The sequence below is a fragment of the Mesocricetus auratus genome, unplaced genomic scaffold (assembly GCF_017639785.1).
Source record: "Mesocricetus auratus isolate SY011 unplaced genomic scaffold, BCM_Maur_2.0 Super-Scaffold_4256, whole genome shotgun sequence".
Classification (NCBI taxonomy): Eukaryota; Metazoa; Chordata; class Mammalia; order Rodentia; family Cricetidae; genus Mesocricetus; species Mesocricetus auratus.
The window spans coordinates 51,865,961-51,884,944 of record NW_024429182.1 but is presented as its reverse complement, the minus strand read 5'-3'; the positions used below and the strand labels follow the sequence as shown (position 1 = coordinate 51,884,944).

At 45.2% G+C, this 18,984-nt stretch overlaps 1 protein-coding gene across 1 annotated transcript in view; it reads left to right on the top strand.

Moving 5' to 3' along the window:
- The first annotated feature begins 3,837 nt into the window (after positions 1–3,837).
- Positions 3,838–18,984, top strand: part of Majin (membrane anchored junction protein) — a 34,288-nt gene continuing 19,141 nt past the window's right edge. The window contains exons 1-2 of the mRNA XM_040748947.1: positions 3,838–4,029; positions 17,430–17,547. Coding sequence (XP_040604881.1) covers positions 17,447–17,547 — 101 coding nt within the window. The 5' untranslated portion in view covers positions 3,838–4,029; positions 17,430–17,446. The remainder of the gene's footprint in view (positions 4,030–17,429; positions 17,548–18,984) is intronic.

Below are 18,984 nucleotides of genomic sequence, written 5' to 3'. Positions count from 1 at the left end.
TGCTTTTTTTTTTCTTTTCTTATTTTGGTTTTTATGACAAGGTTTCTTTGTGTAGTCCTGGCTGTTTTGGAACTTGCTCTGTAGAGCAGGCTGGCCTTGAACTCACAGAGATCCACCTGCCTCTGCTTCCCGAGTATGGGATTAAAGGCCTGTGCCACCACTGCCAGGCTAAATGCTAATTCTTAAGAAAGAATAAAGGCCGGGCGGTGGTGGTGCACGCCTTTAATCCCATACTCGGGAAGCAGAGGCAGGTGGGTCTCTGTGAGTTCAAGGCCAGCCTGGTCTACAAGAGCGAGTTCCAGGACAGCCTCCAAAAACAATACAGAGAATCCCTGTCTCAGGGAAACCAAAAAAAAAAAAAAAAAAAAAAAAAAAAGAAATAATAAAGTCAGACTTGGTGGCTCATGGCAGTTGGGAGGCAGAGGTAGGAAGGCTGCTTCCTGCTCTTTACAGTGACAACCTGTTTATTCCCCCCCACCAAATCCGGGAGTAGTAGTGTGCCTGTTGTGATACAGGAGGTGAGGCGGGGTAAGGAGTTTGAGACCAGAGAAGGCTCTGTAAGATTCTGTTTCAAAAAAAGTCAACCAAACACACTTGCATAAATATACACACCACCACAACAACAACAACAAAACAAAAACAGAAGAGGAAGAAGGAGAAGGAGAAGAAGGAGAAAAGGAAGGAGATGATTGCAATGACTCTAGCCAGTAACAGTGTATGGGAAGTGGAGGCAAGCAGCCTGGGCTACAGAACAAGCTCTTGTCTCAAAACAAACTCAGTGGCAGAGTGCTTGCCTAGCATGTGAACCATGAACAAAAGGCACTCAAGGAGGAAGCAAGGGGAGGAAAAACAGAAGAGTTACAGGGTTGGGGAGAGAAACACTGAGCATCTTCCTGCCAAGTTGGAGTCATTAACTGTCAGAACCATGGACAGAGCCAAGGCTGCCTTTAAGGGACCCTTGAGGAGAAGGAAGGAAGGAAGGAAGGAAGGAAGGAAGGAAGGAAGGAAGGAAGGAAGGAAGGAAGGAAGGAAGGAAGGAAGGAAGGAAGGCTGGTTGGCTGGCTGGCTGGCTGGCTGGCTGGCTTCAGGCCTCACAGAGCTAACTCACATCGGGAAAGGTTCAGATCTTCCTTTAAATGAGGGCTTGTCTGTGCCTCTAGGAGAGGATTCCTCAAGACTGTGTCTGTGGAGGCGGGCATGGTGGCACACCCCTTTAATCCCAGCACTTGGGAGGCAGAGGCAGGCAAATCTCTGTGGGTTCGAGACCAGCCTGGTCTACAGAGAGAGTTCCAGGACAGCCCCCAAAGCCATAGAGAAACCCTGTCTCAAAAAAACAAAAAACAAAGACTGTGTCTGTGTAGTCTGTGTGCAGGTTTTCATTCCCTTGCAAAAGGGTCTGCAGCAGCTCTCTTTTTAAACCAGTGAATGCTGAAGTCTCCCTAGGGAGGCTTGCCCTGGATCTCACAGATCCAATGACTGTCCCCACCCTCAAAGACTATTCTTCCTGTCAGCCTTAGGCTCGTGCCTATCTGTCATGGAAGAACGTGGCAGAAGCCCCCCAAATTACTTCAGTCATAGCCAGACCCCTAAATCTCACTCCTGGTCCCTATGTGCCATGGGCACAGCTGAGCCTTTGCGAGGAGTACCCCTCTAAAGAGCTTTCTCCAGGTGTGTGGGGGTGTGGATTTCCTGACCAGCTGCTCATCTTTTTAGGAATTTCACACTCTGCCTGGGATTTGTGCCCTCTGTCCTATGCAGCCACCACCTGCGGGAACCAGATTCATTACTCAGCTACACGCAAGGCTATTGGAGAGAGCCCCCAGAGTGTCTGGAGGCCACTTCAACCAGTCTCCTGCCACCCCATCCCTTCTCTAAGTCATGCATCTCACACCTGGGTGGACAGCAGGTTTTACCCACTTACCGTGACCCAGAAATTTTGCATAGACAGGGAGTGATTGTGAACTGACAAGACCCCCTGCTCCATACCCAGGGCTGCCTTTATGAGCCAACTAGCTTTGCTCCCAGTGGCCCTGCCAGGTTCTAGTCTGGTCTGCTGACTTTTCTGAACTGAAGGCTGTTGCCTGGCAAGGAATTGGCCCTGGGAAGCCCAAAGGGAGTTGGGGAGGGACTGGGGAGGGGCCTTAGGTGCAGTAGGAAGTGAAGCTATTGGTTAAGTGGCTCCTCCCCCAGCTCTAGAGATCCAAGAGCTACATAGGTTTCAGGGGTTCTTTAAGGAGATATACCCTATCTTGATCCTCCCAAGAGGATTCCAAGTCTTCAGGGTATTTCACCCCCCTCCGTACAAGTCCACCCCTTTCCAAGGACAGGATTTGTTCTGGGAATCCCTGTGAGCAAAAGATCAGGCTAGGGTTAGGTTTAAAGAAGATGGAATAGCAGGCTGGTCTTGAATTCAGATCTACCTGCATCTGCTTCACTCTCTGGGATTAGAGGTACACCACCATAATGACCAGCCTTCTGGTTTTTGTTTTTCCAGACAGGGTTTCTCTGTGTAGCTCTGGTGGTCCTGGAACTAGCTCTGTAGACCAGGCTGGCCTTGGACTCCCAGAGATCTGCCTACCCTTGCCTTTTTCAATTGCTGGGATTAAAGGCGTGTGCCACCACTATCCAGCTGCCTTCTGGTGTGTGCGTGTGTGGCAGGGTCTCATGTGTTCCAGACTGTCCTCAAATTCCTGTGTGCTGGGGGATGACCTTGACCTTGGGATCCTTTACTGTTGAGTGCCAGGATTACAGGGCAGCTCCAGCACTCGCCTCATGTGCACTCTACCCGTGAGCCACATCCCAGCCCATGACGTCCCCTTTAGATGAAACAAGTCCACCCCTGAGGTTCAGTTTCTGCTCCCAGTAGGTGCTTAATTGCTCTGAACATGAAGACGAGGCAGGTGGAGTAAAGGGGCAGTGCCAGTCCCTGCAGAGAGAAGGGCAGGTTACGCCAAGGATGTAGAGCCTGGACAACACGAGGCCATGAGTCATCTCCCACAGAGACAGGCCCATCATCACCAGGGCAGCACACGCTGTGTACACACGGATGCCAATGAGTCACAACACAAACCTGAACAACAGGAAGTGGGATGGCACTCAGACCGTGGCTCATCCGGCACCCTGCCTCCACAAGTCCCTCCATTTCCAGGCTGCTTTAAAACTGGAACATGGAAGACCCGCCTTAGGAAATGGATTAAAGGAGAGAGTATACTACAGTGCTCTGCATGATGCCTGGCACACGCCATAAGGTGACTCGTACCTGACTGGACCGTGCCCAGCATGGAGCAGACGGGTAAAAAAAGTAATTCATGAATAAATCTCAGAGTAAAATGTGCCTGGGCATCCGGCCCATTAAGGACTTAAGTGTAGCCCTGTAAGAACTCAGCAAGGCAGACTGCGACCTGGCTCAGTTAGTAATGGCACTTGCAGGAAAAAAAAGCCTTATGGCTTGAGTTCAATTACCAGAACCCACATGGTGGAAAGAAGAGAAATGCCTCCTGTAAACCGCCTATTACACACACGCGTACGCACGCACGCACGCACGCACACACACACACACACACACACAGGGGCGGAGGGAGGGAGACAGAGAGAAATGGAAAAATTAAAAAAAACAAGAACAAAAAAAGAGAGCTCCACAGCACACTCGCAGAATACATATGCTCGGATAGGTCATGAGACTGCGCTCCAAGCACAGAGGTTGTGGGTGCTTGTGTAGGTTTTAGTTTTGTGGACCCCCTCCCACCCCACCCCACCCCCGCACCACGTGTCAAACCTGCGCATGCGCAGGAGATCTGGCGGGAAGTCTGGGGGCTGCGCTTGCGCAGAAGATCGGTCTCGAGGCCGAGTACAGCGATAGAATAGAGCGTCGCTTCGTGGCCTGCAGTCTTCGGAATTGGCTCCCTCTCTTTGAGAAAAGGTTTCTGAGCGGGAACTCAAGCGTGACCACTTTTCCAAGGTGCTCGAGGGCCCCTAGTCAGTGTGCGAGTGACAAATTGTGGCCACGCCGGGGGCGCTTTCGAGGCTGAGGTAACCGCCCCGTAGTCCGGTGTTCACATGAGATTGGCTTTGAGTGCTTTCTCCGTCTTTGAGGGAGGTTCCTGGCCCGGCCCCACTGCTCAGCCTCTGCAGTGATCCCTTCTCAGGCCTGGCGTGGAGACTGTTCCGCATTCCAGTTGTATAGACCGTGCTTCATGCGGCCTGAAGTGGAGGCCGGGCCTGGATCGGAGGGTGGAAGGGTGTGGAGAGCTGGCGTGGCAGTGAGCGGAAATGGCGGCCATGAGCACTGGCCCTCCTCCAAGTCTCAGCCCTGACCCCCTCAGGGACGACGAGAACCTTTGTCTTCTGGGCTCCTGAGGACTGTTCTTCAACCCCAGGGTGTCATGTTGCCTATGTCTGAGTCTCTGCATAGAAATTTCCAGATAATCACAGTGTTCGTTCTAGTTTATTTTTATGTAAATTAACCCATTTGTTAGAGGCCTTGCTGGTCTCAGGCGGTAGCATTTCTACTGCCTTCCGATGGTCGACTACTCTGTAACGGCAGAAGAGGTGCTGTTGGTCCAGGCCCCACCAGCACTGTTTTCATGCAGGAATCATGGTGCCAGACACCAACGACTCATCTCTTCATCTTGGTCTTGCCACACAAGGAGCAAGTGTACTTGGCTTGCTGGTTGGTTTCAATTTTCTTCACTATTTTCTGGAGGGAGGCACCGTAGCAGGTCCCCCATTTCCCGACGGTCCCGACCTTCTCTGCGTTTAATCATGTCTCTGGTTCGAACGTAAGCCCAAGATCAGAGAGCTCGTTCTAGTTTATAACCACTCCCTAATCCAGGTTATCAGTTGTCATGAAAAGCAAAAAAAGGACTTCCTCCTTTGAAATGTTTCCTGTCACAATGTATGGTTGTTTTGGTCTTTTTTTTTTCTTTTTGTCAGGGCGTTGGTGGCGCACACCTTTAATCCCAGCACTCGGGAGGCAGAGGCAGGCAGATCTCTGTGAGTTCAAGGCCAGCCTGGTCTACAGATCGAGTTCCAGGACAGGCTCCAAAACAATACAGAGAAACCCTGTCTCGAAAAACCAAAAAAAAAACTTACTTTTTAAGACTCCCTGTTTTCCCCAGGAAATGCATGTGTATATCTTCAGTTAGGTGTCAAAGTAACTGGGGATCACTCTTTGTTCACTTTTTTAAATTTTAATTTCTATTTATTTATTTATTTATTATTGTTTTTTCAAGACAGGGCTTGTGGCTTTGGAGACTGTCCTGGAACTAGCTCTTGTAGACCAGGCTAGTCTTGAACTCACAGAGATCTGCCTGCCTCTGTCTCCTGACTTTAACCCTGAACCTTCTCCTCAGCTCTCTTTCCTTTTCTAAGAAAGGCTCTGACTCTTGAGCTCAAGCAACCAGCCATCAAACTTACAGCAGTTCTTCGTCATCCTCCTGTGTGTTAGGACTATAGGTGTGAACCATGATACATGGCTTTGGGAATCATCCTCGAGGGTTCCCTTTCCTTCACCTTGTCAAGTCACCAAATTGTGAATGGGCATCTTTCAAGTCACTCTGCATTTCAGCTCTACTTTCTTTTCTTGTTTTTTGAGATAGTATTTCTCTGTGTGTTCCTGGATGTCCTGGAGCTCACTCTGTAGACCAGGCTGGTCTCAAACTCAGAGATCCGCCTGCCTCTGCCTCCCCAGTACTGGGATTGAAGGCGTGCGCCACCACCGCCCAGCTTCAGCTCTACTTTCATCTGGAACCACAAATGTCTCCTTATCTGATCCTTTTAATCATCTCCTGTTCCAGGTTGTCTTAGTTACTGTCAATCACTGTGAAGAGACACCATGACCAAGGCAACTCTTATAAAGGAAAGCATTTAATTGGGGGCTGCTTATAGTTTTAGAGGATTAGTCCATTATCAGAGTGGCGGGTAGACAAGATGTTGGAGAAGTAGCTGAGATCTACATCCTGATCTACAGGCAACAGGCCAAGAGAGACACACTGGGCCTGGTGTGAGCTTTTGAAATCTCAAAACCCACCCACAACAACACACTTACTACAAGGCCACACCTACTCCAATAAGGTCACACACCCTAATTCTTATCCTTGTCAAACAGCTTGCCAGCTGCAGATCAAGCATTTAAATATTTGAGCCCATAGGGACCATTCTTATTCAAATTACCACATAGGTTCCCCCCCCCCATTACAACCAGTAAACTGGACTTTGGTAATCCCAGAACTTAAAAGGTAGAGGCAAGAGAATCAGGAGTTCAAGATTGTCCTTAAGTACAGTTAAAGGCCAGCCAGGGCTATGAGAACCTGTGTCAAAACAACAAAGCAAAACACAACCAACCATCTAGTTTGTGTGTGTGCTATATACATATACATATATGTATATGTATATACATATGAGGGTGTTCACAGATGAGTGCAGATGTACGGGCATGTGTTTGCATAGAGGCCAGAGGTTTTTATGATGCCCATGAATGCTTACCTTCTGGTTTAGGGTAGGTTCTATGATCCATAACCATCCTCATGAGATGAGGAAGGCCTTTGTCCCTTCTCTGCACTTCCTCCCTAGATGGTCTCATTCCTTCTAACAGCTTCAAGTGCCACTGAAACACAGATGACTCCCTTTTACATTTCCATCCTGGTTCCATCCTTGTATAGCATAACCAGGTAAAGTTTAAGTCTTGCCAGACTTCACAGAAACAGAGCTGTGAGTTCTACCTCCCAGAACTTTCTCCAGCGTCCTCAGTAAAGAGTAGGCACTATTACTTATCAATTTCCAAAAGCCATCCTTGATTCCCATATCAACCCTTCCATGAATGTAAAATGTATCTCAGGTCCAGTTATTCACTACAGAAGCTCCAGGCCCAAATCAACAGCAGCTTTCTAACTGACCCTAAGCTTCTGTTCTTGTGTTTACAGTCCTTCATCTCAGCATCCAGATATCAAAATTCCTAAAGCAGGGCCTGTGAGATGGTTCAGGAAGTAAAGGTACCTGCTGCCAATCCTGACAGCTGAGTGTCATCTAGGGGTTCTACTCGGCAGAATTAACCTCTATCTCCCTGAGTTTGCTGTGGCAAATGTACACTCGCAAACAAAAAAAAATCTGAGATTAAAAGTGTGTGCCACTATACAAGGCTCCTTGTCTAGTCTTAACTTTGATGTCTAACTTTGTCCAGATCAGATGACCTCCTGGCAGACCTGTCATTTTTGTGTGTGTAGTATTAGGGATAGAGCCTGGAACTTCATGCATACTGAGCAAGTACTCTACAACTGAGCCTTTGTTTTCATGTACTTAAAAATTGAGACTGCCTCCCTAAATTGCCTAAATTGGCCTTGAACTTAGACTATATCCCCATTAGGTCTTGAACTTGGCCTGTGTCAGCCTTCAGAGTAACTGAGATTATAGGCCTATACCGCCATGCTTTTTCAAGTCTATCTTCATAAACTTATGAGTACAATTATATCACAAATATCTTGCCAAAAATTGTATTAAAGCTAGTGAAATATTTCATATTTCCTGAGTTAAATTTTCTTTCCTTATATAAAAACCTTTTTCCCCAATTTCTTTTCTCTTTAAGTTTTGCTGTGTGGTCCAGGCTGACTTTGAATTTGCAACAATCCTCCTACCTCAGCTTCCTCAGTGCTAGGATTACAGGCAGGAGATACCACACCCAGCTTCAGTTTTCCTATTAAATTAATTTCCTCAGAGTCTACCATTGTTTCATGCCAAGAACAAAGATGTATATTTTGGGAGCATTCTTTCATACTTCCTTGTTCCTTTCTTCTGCCTCTAAGGCTCTTGAGTTATATAGCTCAGAGCCACAAGGGCTTATAGTTGAACATTGTAGAAAATACTTTCTTTTTCTAGCTGAGGGTGTTCTTTAGCCATATGGACTTTGCCTCACTTTCTTTTGTAATCTTCTAGTTTACTGAGTTAAGCAATGGCTCAGTTGGTATGTCCAAAAATAAAACATCCCTATTATCTGTAGTTTTATATCCAAATGACTTTAGGTTCCTGGGACAGGTAGAATCTTGAGAGTGTTGCAGTGAGTTCAGTACGGCATGAATATTAATAGATGTAGAGAGAAGCCTTTTTCTTTTTCTTTTCTGCTGCTTTGGTTTTTCCCCACCAGTCGCCTGGGGTCTTCTGCGTTGTAGTCCCCAAATAACACACAAGACACTGTATTAATTATGAAGCTGTTGGCCTTGCTTGTTTCTTACTGGCTAGCTCTGACTTAAGTATTTATCCCATAATTGTTAATCTAAGTATTTCTCTTACCGGAGAAAAGTTCCGGACATCTTACTTCTCTGGCGGGCTACATGATGACTCCCTGTGTTTCTCCTACCCAGAGTCCTCCTGGACTCCTAGTCCAACTTATCTTGCTTCCCTATTGGCCAACAGTGCTTTATTGACATATACACAGAACTTCCCCATCAAATAGACAGGTTGGTCATCATGTCACAGGCCACAAAATGGTGGGTGGCAAAAGCCAGAAGAGACAAATGATCCATCCATATGTACATTGGAGAGTCACAACAGCAACTTGGCTCAGTTAGGAAAGGCCAAGTCCATTGGAAGGAAGGTAGATGTGCAAAATGAAGTCATGACTGCTCCAAAGTATGGCTGAGGGAAAGTTTTTATTGTAGATATGAGGAGAGCAAAGCCAGAGGCATCTGGAAGAGTTCAGAGCAAGGAGAGAAAGTAGTAGACTAGACATGACCAGCAAACTGAACCAGGCTATGAGAGGAGGGTGGATAGAGCAAGCCGGGGTGTCTGGGGTGGGCAAGAGGACCGAGAGGACATGGATGAAAGGCAGGGTAATAGTGGAATGAGAAACTGGAAAAAGGGTCAGAGTGAGAAGAGCTGAGAGGAGCCAGGATGCCAGGATGCTCTTTGGTGCTAATAGGCACCACAATTAGCCATTTATTCCATTTCTTTTGGATGTGACTTTGGGCAGGGCAGAGAAATGAGAAAAACATTGTTTTCCAGAAGAGGAATACAGTCCTGGACCTAATGAGCAGAGGTAGTTTCTATTAGCTTTCAGTATGGCTGAACGGGATGTGAAAGATGCACTCAGGTGCAATTGAGGAATTTAAGAGTTTAACTTTGACTCCTGGCTTATTGAGTTGTCCACCAAAACCTTTTAATTTCATTTTCAGAGTATCTTTGCAACTATTAAGTTTACTGTTTCCTGCTAAACAAAACCAAATCTTGCACAGTTCTAAAGGCAAAACTCCTATCACACAGAGGCCAATTTTAAAGGTTGTTTAGCAGAAAGAGTAGGAAGAAACAGGTGAAAGAACAAAATGATCTCAATAAGTGTGGAAGTTTCCAAGAATCCAGACTAGATCATCAGTCTCTTCCTGTCCCATATCTTAAGACATTTTTTTCTTGAGGCAGAATTTTACAATGTAGACCAGGCTGACCTGGAACTCAGGGATCTACCACCTGCCTCTGGAGAGTTGGGATTAAAGGTGTGCACTGTCACCCCACAATTTAACACTTTGTTTTTTGTTTGTTTTTTGAGAAAGGATTTCTCTGTGTAGCCCTAGCTGCTGTTGTAATTTATTTAAAAGCACCATGCAACAAAGCTCATATAGGAGGTTTATTTGAAGAGGGAAGGGAGGGCAGAGACAGGTCTCTGGGCACAAAAGTGATGGAAGAGAAAGAGAGAGAAGGGAGGGAGGGAGGGAAGGAGGGAGGGGAAAAAGAGGGAGAGAGGAAGAAGGAGGGAGGGAGGGGACAGAGAGAGAGAGAGAGGGGGAGAGGGAGAGGGAGGGAGGTGGGCAGGGCCCACCTTTTTAAAAGGAAATGAATCAAATGTGCACAGGCAGTGCTCTTAGTGGCTACAGCTGAGGACATATCCTGTCGGGACCCCAAGGGCAGGCCAGTACAGATGCCTGAATACTAACATTCCCCCCATTGTTTATTATAAAAAGGTGAGGCGTTAGAAAGGGATAGCAGGTAAAGCGGAGATGAGGATGCTGCATTCTCTAGACTGCTTCATGCTGACTTGGGGACTGTCATTCATCTTGGGGTGAGAAAGCTGGGGTGCTGACCACATCCTGGAGTGACTGGCTGATTCACTTCACTGCCCAGGCTCTCTGGGGTACTATTGGTTCTCAGCTCCTGGACATGTTTGGTAGTCTTGCACCTCCAGCTCTGTGGCTGACAGTTGTAGTCCTATAGCAATAGCTGATTAGGAGTGGTCATTGGGTCTCCAAAAAACATACCAATGGGAGCAAAGAGGTATAGATGATGACACAGATCCCATGAGTGAGACAGAGAAGACCAAAGGGTCTGCAATTTCTAGCGTCCCAGGGATTCAGAGAGAGTTGATTTTTGAGAAGGCCCAGGTTGTTCAATGATTCATCAAGCACCGAGCAGGGTCTAGGACTCTGAGCCCAAGATACAGTTGCCTGGTACCAGGACTTCGAGAAAAGCCAGAAGGCGAGGACAGGACTGTGCTCAAGAAAGGAAGCTTCACATCCAGGGGAATGGTCAGAGGCAGGTAGCCCTGCCAGAGACTCATTTGCCTGTATCAAGTGGAAAGCAAAGCTGCCAGTGAATGAGAAAGCAAATTTGTTGCAGATGGAAGAGAGTAGATCTGTTGAGGGTGGAGCAGGTGGGCAGAGTCCCAGCATGAAGTGATTCCCTTTCCTTGGGTCCTGCCACTAAGCAATCATGCAGCAAGCAACAGAATTGGTGAAAGAGGAAGAGTGAAAGAGTAAAAGGGTGAGACCTTCCATCTATCAGATTGCTGGCAGAATGTTGCAAAGGTCCCATAAAATATCAGGGTATAGAGTGTCGGGAACCACAGTGGAGAGTTCTCACTTGTAGGAAATGGCCAGGGGTGAGGAAAGGGGGGAGGGGCTCACCAATCATGCCAGTGTTGGATGGAAGGACCCAGCAATCTGGAGACCTGGGTTGCCATAATGTGGACTGGGTTCCAGAGTCCCAGCATGCCTCAAACTACTGACAGGGAAGAGGAACTGCCAGGAGAGCCTTTAAAAAACACCATGAAGAAAAGTCATGCAGGCTCACATAGGTTTATTTGAAGAGGAGAGCAAAGGGGCAGAGATCAAACCCTCAAGACAAAAGTGGGGGGGGGGGGGGAGAGAAAAGAAACAAGTGAGCAAAGCCCACCTTTTAAAAGAGAACTAAGCAAATGTGCACAGGCAGTGCTTTAGTGGCTGCAGCTAAGAACGTATCCTGTCAGGACCCCAAGGGCAGGCCAGTACAGATGCCTAAATACTAACAGCTGTCCTGGAACTCTATTTGTAGACGAGGCTAGCCTAGAAATCAGAAATCCGAATGCTTTTGCCCCGAGTACTGGGATTAAAAAGACTTCTTTGCTGACTATTCAGTGCTAAAGACTACAGTGAGCATTTATGTGTGTGTCCTCTCATTAGTCAGCATGATTAGCCTACAAATGGAAGAAACAGTTTCCTTTGAAAGTGGGTTTTTGTTTTGTTGAGACAAGGTCTCTGTAGCCTTGGCTATCCTGAAATTCACTATGTAGACCAGGCTGGTGTCAAACTCATAGATATCTTGCCTCTATGGAGATAAAGATATGTACCACTCACCATGCCCAGCACTTGAAAATGCATCTTGATGCCAGGCAGGGGTGTCCCACACCTTTTATCCCAGCACTCAGGAGGTAGAGACAGGTGAATCTCTGTGAGTTGAAGGCCAACCTGCTCTACAAAGTGAGTACCAGGACATCCAGAGCTGTTACACAGAGAAATCCTGTCTTGGGTGGGGGGAGTGTATCTTGAAGAGAAATGTAGTTTAACTCCTTATACCCCAAATTATAAATTTAATAACCACTTATCAGAAAAGTTTATATTTTGGCTTGATGTATTTGAACCCAGAATGAGTTTGCCTAGAGTTACCTGAGTAGAGAGTGCCTGGGGATATAGTTTAATGAAATGACTACATGAAGATAGGCTGTAGTGAAAATTTCATGAACCAAAGAAACCATACTCTTAGCAGTCAGGCCTAAGCTTGCTTCCATACAGGACTATGTGACCATGAAAGCCATTTCCTTCTTTGGTGAAGTTGCTTCCCTCCAATGCCCTCTGAAATTACGTACTTTGAACTGTAAGTGTCTTGTCTGTGAATCTCTAGTTCCATGGCTCTCAACCTTCCTAATACTGCAACTCTTTAATATGGTTCCTTATGTTGTGGTGACCCCCAACCAAAAAGTCATTTTTGTTGCTACTGCACAGCTGTAATTTTGTTACTGTTATGAATTGCAATGTAAATATCTGATATGCGGGAATCTGTTATATGATCCCTGTGAACAGGTTGTTCTACTCCCAAAAGGGTTGTGACCCACAGTTGAGAACCACTGCTCTAGTTGAAAATACAGGCTTTCAGAGATTCTGAAACTGCTTCAGTGGTAATGGGAAGATCTCCTGAGACTACCAAGGACTTTGAAAATTGAAGGAGAAAATGCATATGCCCTTGACCTCAATCCTGAAATCTGGGTTTATAACATTAATAGGATTCCCCTACATTGTTGTCCACACTCATTTGTGATCTCAGTGCAGGTTAGGTTTGCTGTGTAAATGTATGTTGAATAAATGTAGACACTCCATTCTCCAATGTTTTAGAGAATTTTTCCTCTAGATATGTGTAGTTTGTAGTGACTATGCATCCCTATGTACTGACCCAGATGTTTCTTTATGTGAAACAAGTTACTTAAACTTTGAAAAATCTTTCTTACATGTCATTTAAATCTAATATTTGGGAAGCTCGTGTCTGTGTTAAAGCTAAGCAATTATTTTTTTCTTCCTGTTTTTGGTTTTTCAAGACTACTCTGTGTAGCCCTGACTTTGCTGAAACTCACTCTGTAGACCTGGCTGGCTTCAAACTCACAGAGATCTGCCTGTCTCTGCCTTCGGAGTGCTGGGAATAATGGTGTACACCACCACAACCGTCCCAGATTGCTCTCTTAAATTTGATTTTCTTGTAAAGCATTAAGAGAAACCCTCTTCAATAATGGGGGAGGAGACAGTAGATAATAGTGTTTGCTCTGAAATCGTGAGAGTGGATTTGAATCCTCAGCGCCCATTAAAAGGCCAGGCAAGCTGTGCTTGCCCATAACCCCAGCATTGAGGGCATGGGAGTGGGGACAGGGAATGGGGACAGGAGGATGCCAGGAGCTCACTGATTAGCCAGCCTCACCAAAACAAGAAATTTCTGCTTCAGTGAGAAACCTGGTCTGGAGGCAGAAAGGCAGAGATGATAGAGGAAAACTCCCTGTGTCCTGTTCTGGTTTACACATTGTACATACAGGAGTACCAACCCCACACACTTGTGTGTATGATACACACATGCACAGAAAAATCCATCATTAATAGCTGATGCTTATATAATTTTGGGGTATTTATGAGGTGGCTGTTTATCACAGTAGTTCATTTAATCCTGCAATTCCAGGAGTAGGTAGAATCATCACTGTGTCTGCTGTAGAAACTAAGAAATGAAGAGGCTGAGTTACTTTCCAGGGCCTAATGGTTTCTGTGAAGTAGATGTCGCTTTAGTTCTAGCACTTGGGAAGCCAAGGCAGGAGGGTTTTGAATCCCAGGCCAGCTTGGGCTACATACTGAGACCCTGCTTGGGGAAAGAAAAAAAAAACAAGTCAAACTGTGATCTCTTGATCTCATCTGTGTCTTTTGTGCAATGCCATACACCCTGTAACCTTCCTTTGTTTCCTTCCTTCATAACTGTAGTCACCTACAAGTGGTTCAGAGTCTGACCTTTATCTATAAGGTCCCATCAACTTAATAATAGTTACTGGTACCCAGTGTCACCATGACTACAGTAGTCAAAGTTGAAAAATAACCCTGTGAAATGCTTGAGTCACTGCTGCCCTGTGGTTGTCTTGGATGACGCTGTCTAATGTTTATCTTCAAAGGAGGTAATTAGTGTATAGTGCTTGTATCAGAAGCTAATAGGAACAGGTATCCAATAGAAGATAGTTGTTTTTCTTTTCTCAGCCAGCCAGCTAGCTGTGGTACAGCACATGGAGTTTCCTCTTTGGATAGTAATGTCCTTTTTTTGCTCAGGTGCCCCCCAGGTGTTAGGTTATGAGGAGGTTACTGAATCTACAACTCTCTGAATAACTGAGTTTCTGTGGCAGCAACCTAAACCTCTTCAGGTGGGCTCCCTGCCTACTTAGAAAAATCATCTGTAACCAAAACTGATCAGATATACCTTGAATTCCTGCCGTGCCTTGGGCAAGGAATATGCATAGCATTTCCCCTGCTCTTCATTTTTCACTGAAATCCTAGTCTAAATAGTCCCTGTTCCAACCACCTCTTCATTGTATTCCCAAACAGCTGGGGTAAGAAAGACACTGGGGTGTCTCCTTACTGACAGCTCAGACGTGAACTTTAGAAATTCAGGAAATCCATTTCTTTGGCATATAGCTTTTGTGATCCTGCCATACAAGATTTTCTGCTGCTGAATAGAAATGGTGTAAGATAATATAGAGGAAAAAATAATGAAAATAGTACAGAATGTGATGGCACATACCTGAAATCCTAGCACTCTGGGATACTGAGGCAGGAAGATTGCTGTGAATGAGAGGAAAGTCTGGGCCACATTAGCTACATTAATGAGCTCAAGGTTTTGCTGGGATGCATATAGAAACCGTTTTAAATAACCAAAGAAGAAAATAAGAAAAAATCTTTATATGAATGTCTACATGATATTTTACTACTTACAAAATTATTTTTTCCCATTATCTTGGTTTCTTCCTCTTTTTTTTTTTTTTTTTTTTTTGGTTTTTACGTGACAGGGTTTCTCTGTATTGTTTTCGAGGCTGTCGGTCCAGCCCAGCCTCGAACTCACAGAGATCCTCCTGCCTCTGCCTCCCGAGTGCTGGGATTAAAGGCATGCGCCACCACCACCCGGCGGTTTCTTCCTCTTTGTAACTAGAAGTGAGGCTAATGATGGAGTGGTTGATGGACATATACTCCTTCAGTAGTACTTCAGTTTCCTATAGTTTGTCAAGTTTATGCTACATGTTGCCTAGGCTTGTGACAAGGGAGATAATACATATTAAGCACTTAGAATAGGGTGTAGCAAAAGTAGTTGCTATCTGGTCAGTATGACACACCCTGTAGCCCCAACTTTTCAGAATGCTGATGCAGGAAGATCACTTGAGCTCAGTAGCTCTGGGCCTATACTGGCTGGTTTCGTGTGTCAGTTTGACACACAATAGAGTCATCAGAGAGGAAGGAGCCCCAGCTGAGGAAATGCCTCCTTGAGATCCAGATGTGAGGCATTTCTTTTTGTTGTTGTTGTTGTTGTTTGTTTGTTTTGTTTTGTTTTGTTTTTTGAGACAGGGTTTCTCTGTGTTGTTTTGGAGGCTGTCCTGGAACTTGCTCTATAGACCAGGCTGACCTCTAACTCACAGAGATTAGCCTGCCTCTGCCCCCCTGAGTCCTAGGATTAAAGGTGTGCACCACCAACGCCTGACTGTAAGGCATTTCTCATTTAGTGACCAATGAGGAGGCCCCAGCCCATGGTGGGTGGTGACATCCCTGGACTGCCGGTCCTGGGTTCTATAAGAAGGTGGGCTGAGCAAGCCATGGGAAGCAAGGCACTAAGCAGTTCTCCTTCATGGTCTCTGCATCAGCTCTTGCCTCCAGGATCCTGCCCTGTTTGAGCTCCTGTCCTGACTTTCATCAGTGATGAACAGCAATGCTGAAGTGTAAGCCTAATAAACCCTTTCCTCCCCAACTTGCTTTTTATCACAGCAATAGAAACCCTAAGATAGGGCCAGACCAGGTAACATACCGAGACCCATCTTCAAAACAAAACAACAAGAACCCTTTTTCCCAGCCCTTGGGAATTACAGGATTGAGGATCAGTTCAAAGCCATCCTCAGGTACATAGGGTGTTCAAGGCCAGCCTGAACTATATAGGACATTGTGTTCAAAAAGCAAAACCAACTGTTGTTACTGTATAATAAGAAAACTAAGGCTCCAGTTTGAGGCTGGAGGATTGACATGAGTTTGAAGGCAGCCTAGGCTACATTGTTCCAGGCCAGCCTGGGTTACAAAGTAAGAACTTGTAGGGTGGTAATGGTATACACCTTTAATCCCAGCACTGGGGAGGCAGAGACAAGCAGATCTCTGAGTTCAAGGCCAAAGGAAAGATGGAGAGAAGAGAGGACAGACTGACATTCAGAAACCAAGTAGAGACATTACAGCTGAGATTCAAACCAAGATTCTCTTTTCCTTCTTCTAAAATCAATGTCCAGTTGTTCTATATTGGAAACTTTGATCCTTGGAAACTATGAACCTACTTACTATTTAAAGTTCTGCATGCAAAGGCCAAGAAACTGCAGTATTGATTATCTCTACTTTAAAGTGAAGGGAGGCAGCTGGGCATTGGTGGCACATGCCTTTAATCCTAGCACTTGGGAGGCAGAGGCAGGCGGATCTCTGTGAGTTGGAGGCCATCCTGGTCTACAAGAGCTAGTTCCAGGACAGCCTCCAAAGCCACGAGAAACCCTGTCTCAAAAAACCTAAATAAATAAATAAAGTGAAGGGAGGCATAGAAAAGTCCTGGTAATTTAGAGAATCATAGGGTCCTTGATTTTATCCCTGAGCTCATGCCAAATATGAGCTGTCTTGGTTTGCTTTCTTTTAGTACAATAAGTCTCCATGACCAAAAGCAAGTTGGAGAAAAAGGGGTCTATTTGGCCTTTAATCCCAGCACTCAGGAGGCAGAGGCAGGCGGATCTCTGTGAGTTCGAGGCCAGGCTGGACCAACAGCCTCCAAAACAATACAGAGAAACCCTGTCTCGTAAAAACCAAAAAAAAAAAAAAAAAAAAAGTTACAGTCCATCATCTGGGAAAACCAAGCAGGAATTGAAGCAGAGACCATGCAGGGCTGGTCTACTGAATTGTTCCCCCTGGCTTGCTCAGTCTATTCTTCCCATACAACCCAGGACCACCTGTGGAGACGTGGCATTTCCCACAGTGGGCTGGGTCTTCTCACATCAGTCACTAACCAAGACAATGCCCCACAGACTTGCCCACAGGCCCATCTAATGGAAGCATTTCCTCAATTGAGGGTCCCTCTTCCAGATGGTTCTAGGTTATGTCAAGTTAACAAAGCAAACAAACCAAAAATACGCATAACCAGCACAGTCATAAAACTCAAACTTGAATGTTGTCTTTTTGCCTTTGTCTAGATGTGGGTCCAACACACCTTGTATCTTCACTGTAAGAGAAGGATCTGGGTAAAAAAAAAAATAGCAGTGCCAAGTGAGCCTTGTTCATGGGCACTGGTACTGTGTTGAACATTTATCCTTCAAGAGATACTGCAGATCAACAAGCTTCCTTTCCTATATTTAAAGAGCTATCTTTAGCTTTTTACTGATTAATATTTCTACTTTTCTTTAGGCTACCATCAAGAAACAATGAGTTTAAAACCATTCACCTACCCATTTCCAGAGACAAGGTTCCTTCATGCAGGACCCAATGTTTATAAGTTCAAAATCAGATATGGCGACAGTATCAGGTAATTTGAAAAGCAGAATAATAGCTCATGTTAGCACAGGTCATCATTTCTTTGCCTTACTCAGCCCAGGGGAGGCAGAGACAGGCAGATCTCCGTGAGTGATGAGACCAACCTGGTCTACAGAGTGAGTTCCAGGACAGCTAGGGCTGTTATGCAGAAAAACTCTGTCTTTGGGGGAATAAAAAGATAATTTTTTCAAAATTCTCTCTCAAAAGCCTAAAATTTATTATTGATAACAAATAATGCCAGTTCTTTTCCTTGATTTCACATGTTTGCTTTATTCATTTTTTTGAGAAAATGTCTGTTACACTCACAGAGCTGAATAACAATTTGTTTATTAGCTAATTATTGAAGTAAACTATTATTGCCTGAAAAGAGCAGCTCATTCAGTTTGCAAGGTAAAGTGTCACACAAGTACTTTTCCTCAGTGCTTCTTGTTTTGCTGTGTACTGTATCAGTGTTCTCTAGAGGAACAGAACTTAGGGAATGAAACTGTATACAACACACACACACACACACACACACACACAGGAATGAAGGGGATTTATTAGAATGGCTTACAGGCTGTAGTCCAACTAGTCCAAAATGTCTACCAATAGAAGGTCCAAGAATTCAGTAGTTGTTCAGCCCATGAGTCTGGATGTCTCAGCTAGTCTTTAGTGTATACCTGAATCTTGAAGGAGTAGGTTCTAATGCCAGTGTAAGAATGGACTTGAGAGCAAGAATGAGAACAAGCAGGCAAAGATAGCAAACTTCCTTCTTCCATGTTCTTTATAGAGGCTGCCAGCAGAAGGTGTGGCCCAGATTAAAGTGTATCTTCCCTCAAAAATGTGGGTTAAAAGTGGGTCTTCTCACTTCAAATGATAATTAAGAAAAATTCCTCACACTTGGGTTTTGACTAATTCCAGATGTAGTCAAGATGACAACCCAGAATAGCCATCACACATAAAAGAATCAGTAATGGGAAACTATATGGATGGCTCAGTGGTTAAGAGCATTGGCTGCTCTTACACAGGGCCAGGGTTCAATTACTGTCACCCACAATCAAATGTAACTCTAACCTAGGGAGATCTACTGCCTCTTTCCGTATGTGGGCACTTTCACACATGTGATGTACAGATATGCAAGCAGACAAAACACCCATACACAGAAGATAAAAAATAGGGGAAAATGTAGCTTAAATTTTTTTAAAAAATCTTTGTGAGTTTGAGGCCAGCCTGGTCTATAGAGCAAGTTCCAGGACAGGCTCCAAAGCTACACAGAGAAACCCTGTTTCGGGGGAAAAATTTAAGATACAATATGGTGTTATACTTAAATCCCAGCATTTGGGGGCTAGAGCGATGGCTCAGCAGTTAAGAGCACTAGCTGTTCTTCCAGAGAACTCAGGTTTAATTTGGGTTCAATTCTCAATACCCACATGGCAGCTCACAACTGTCT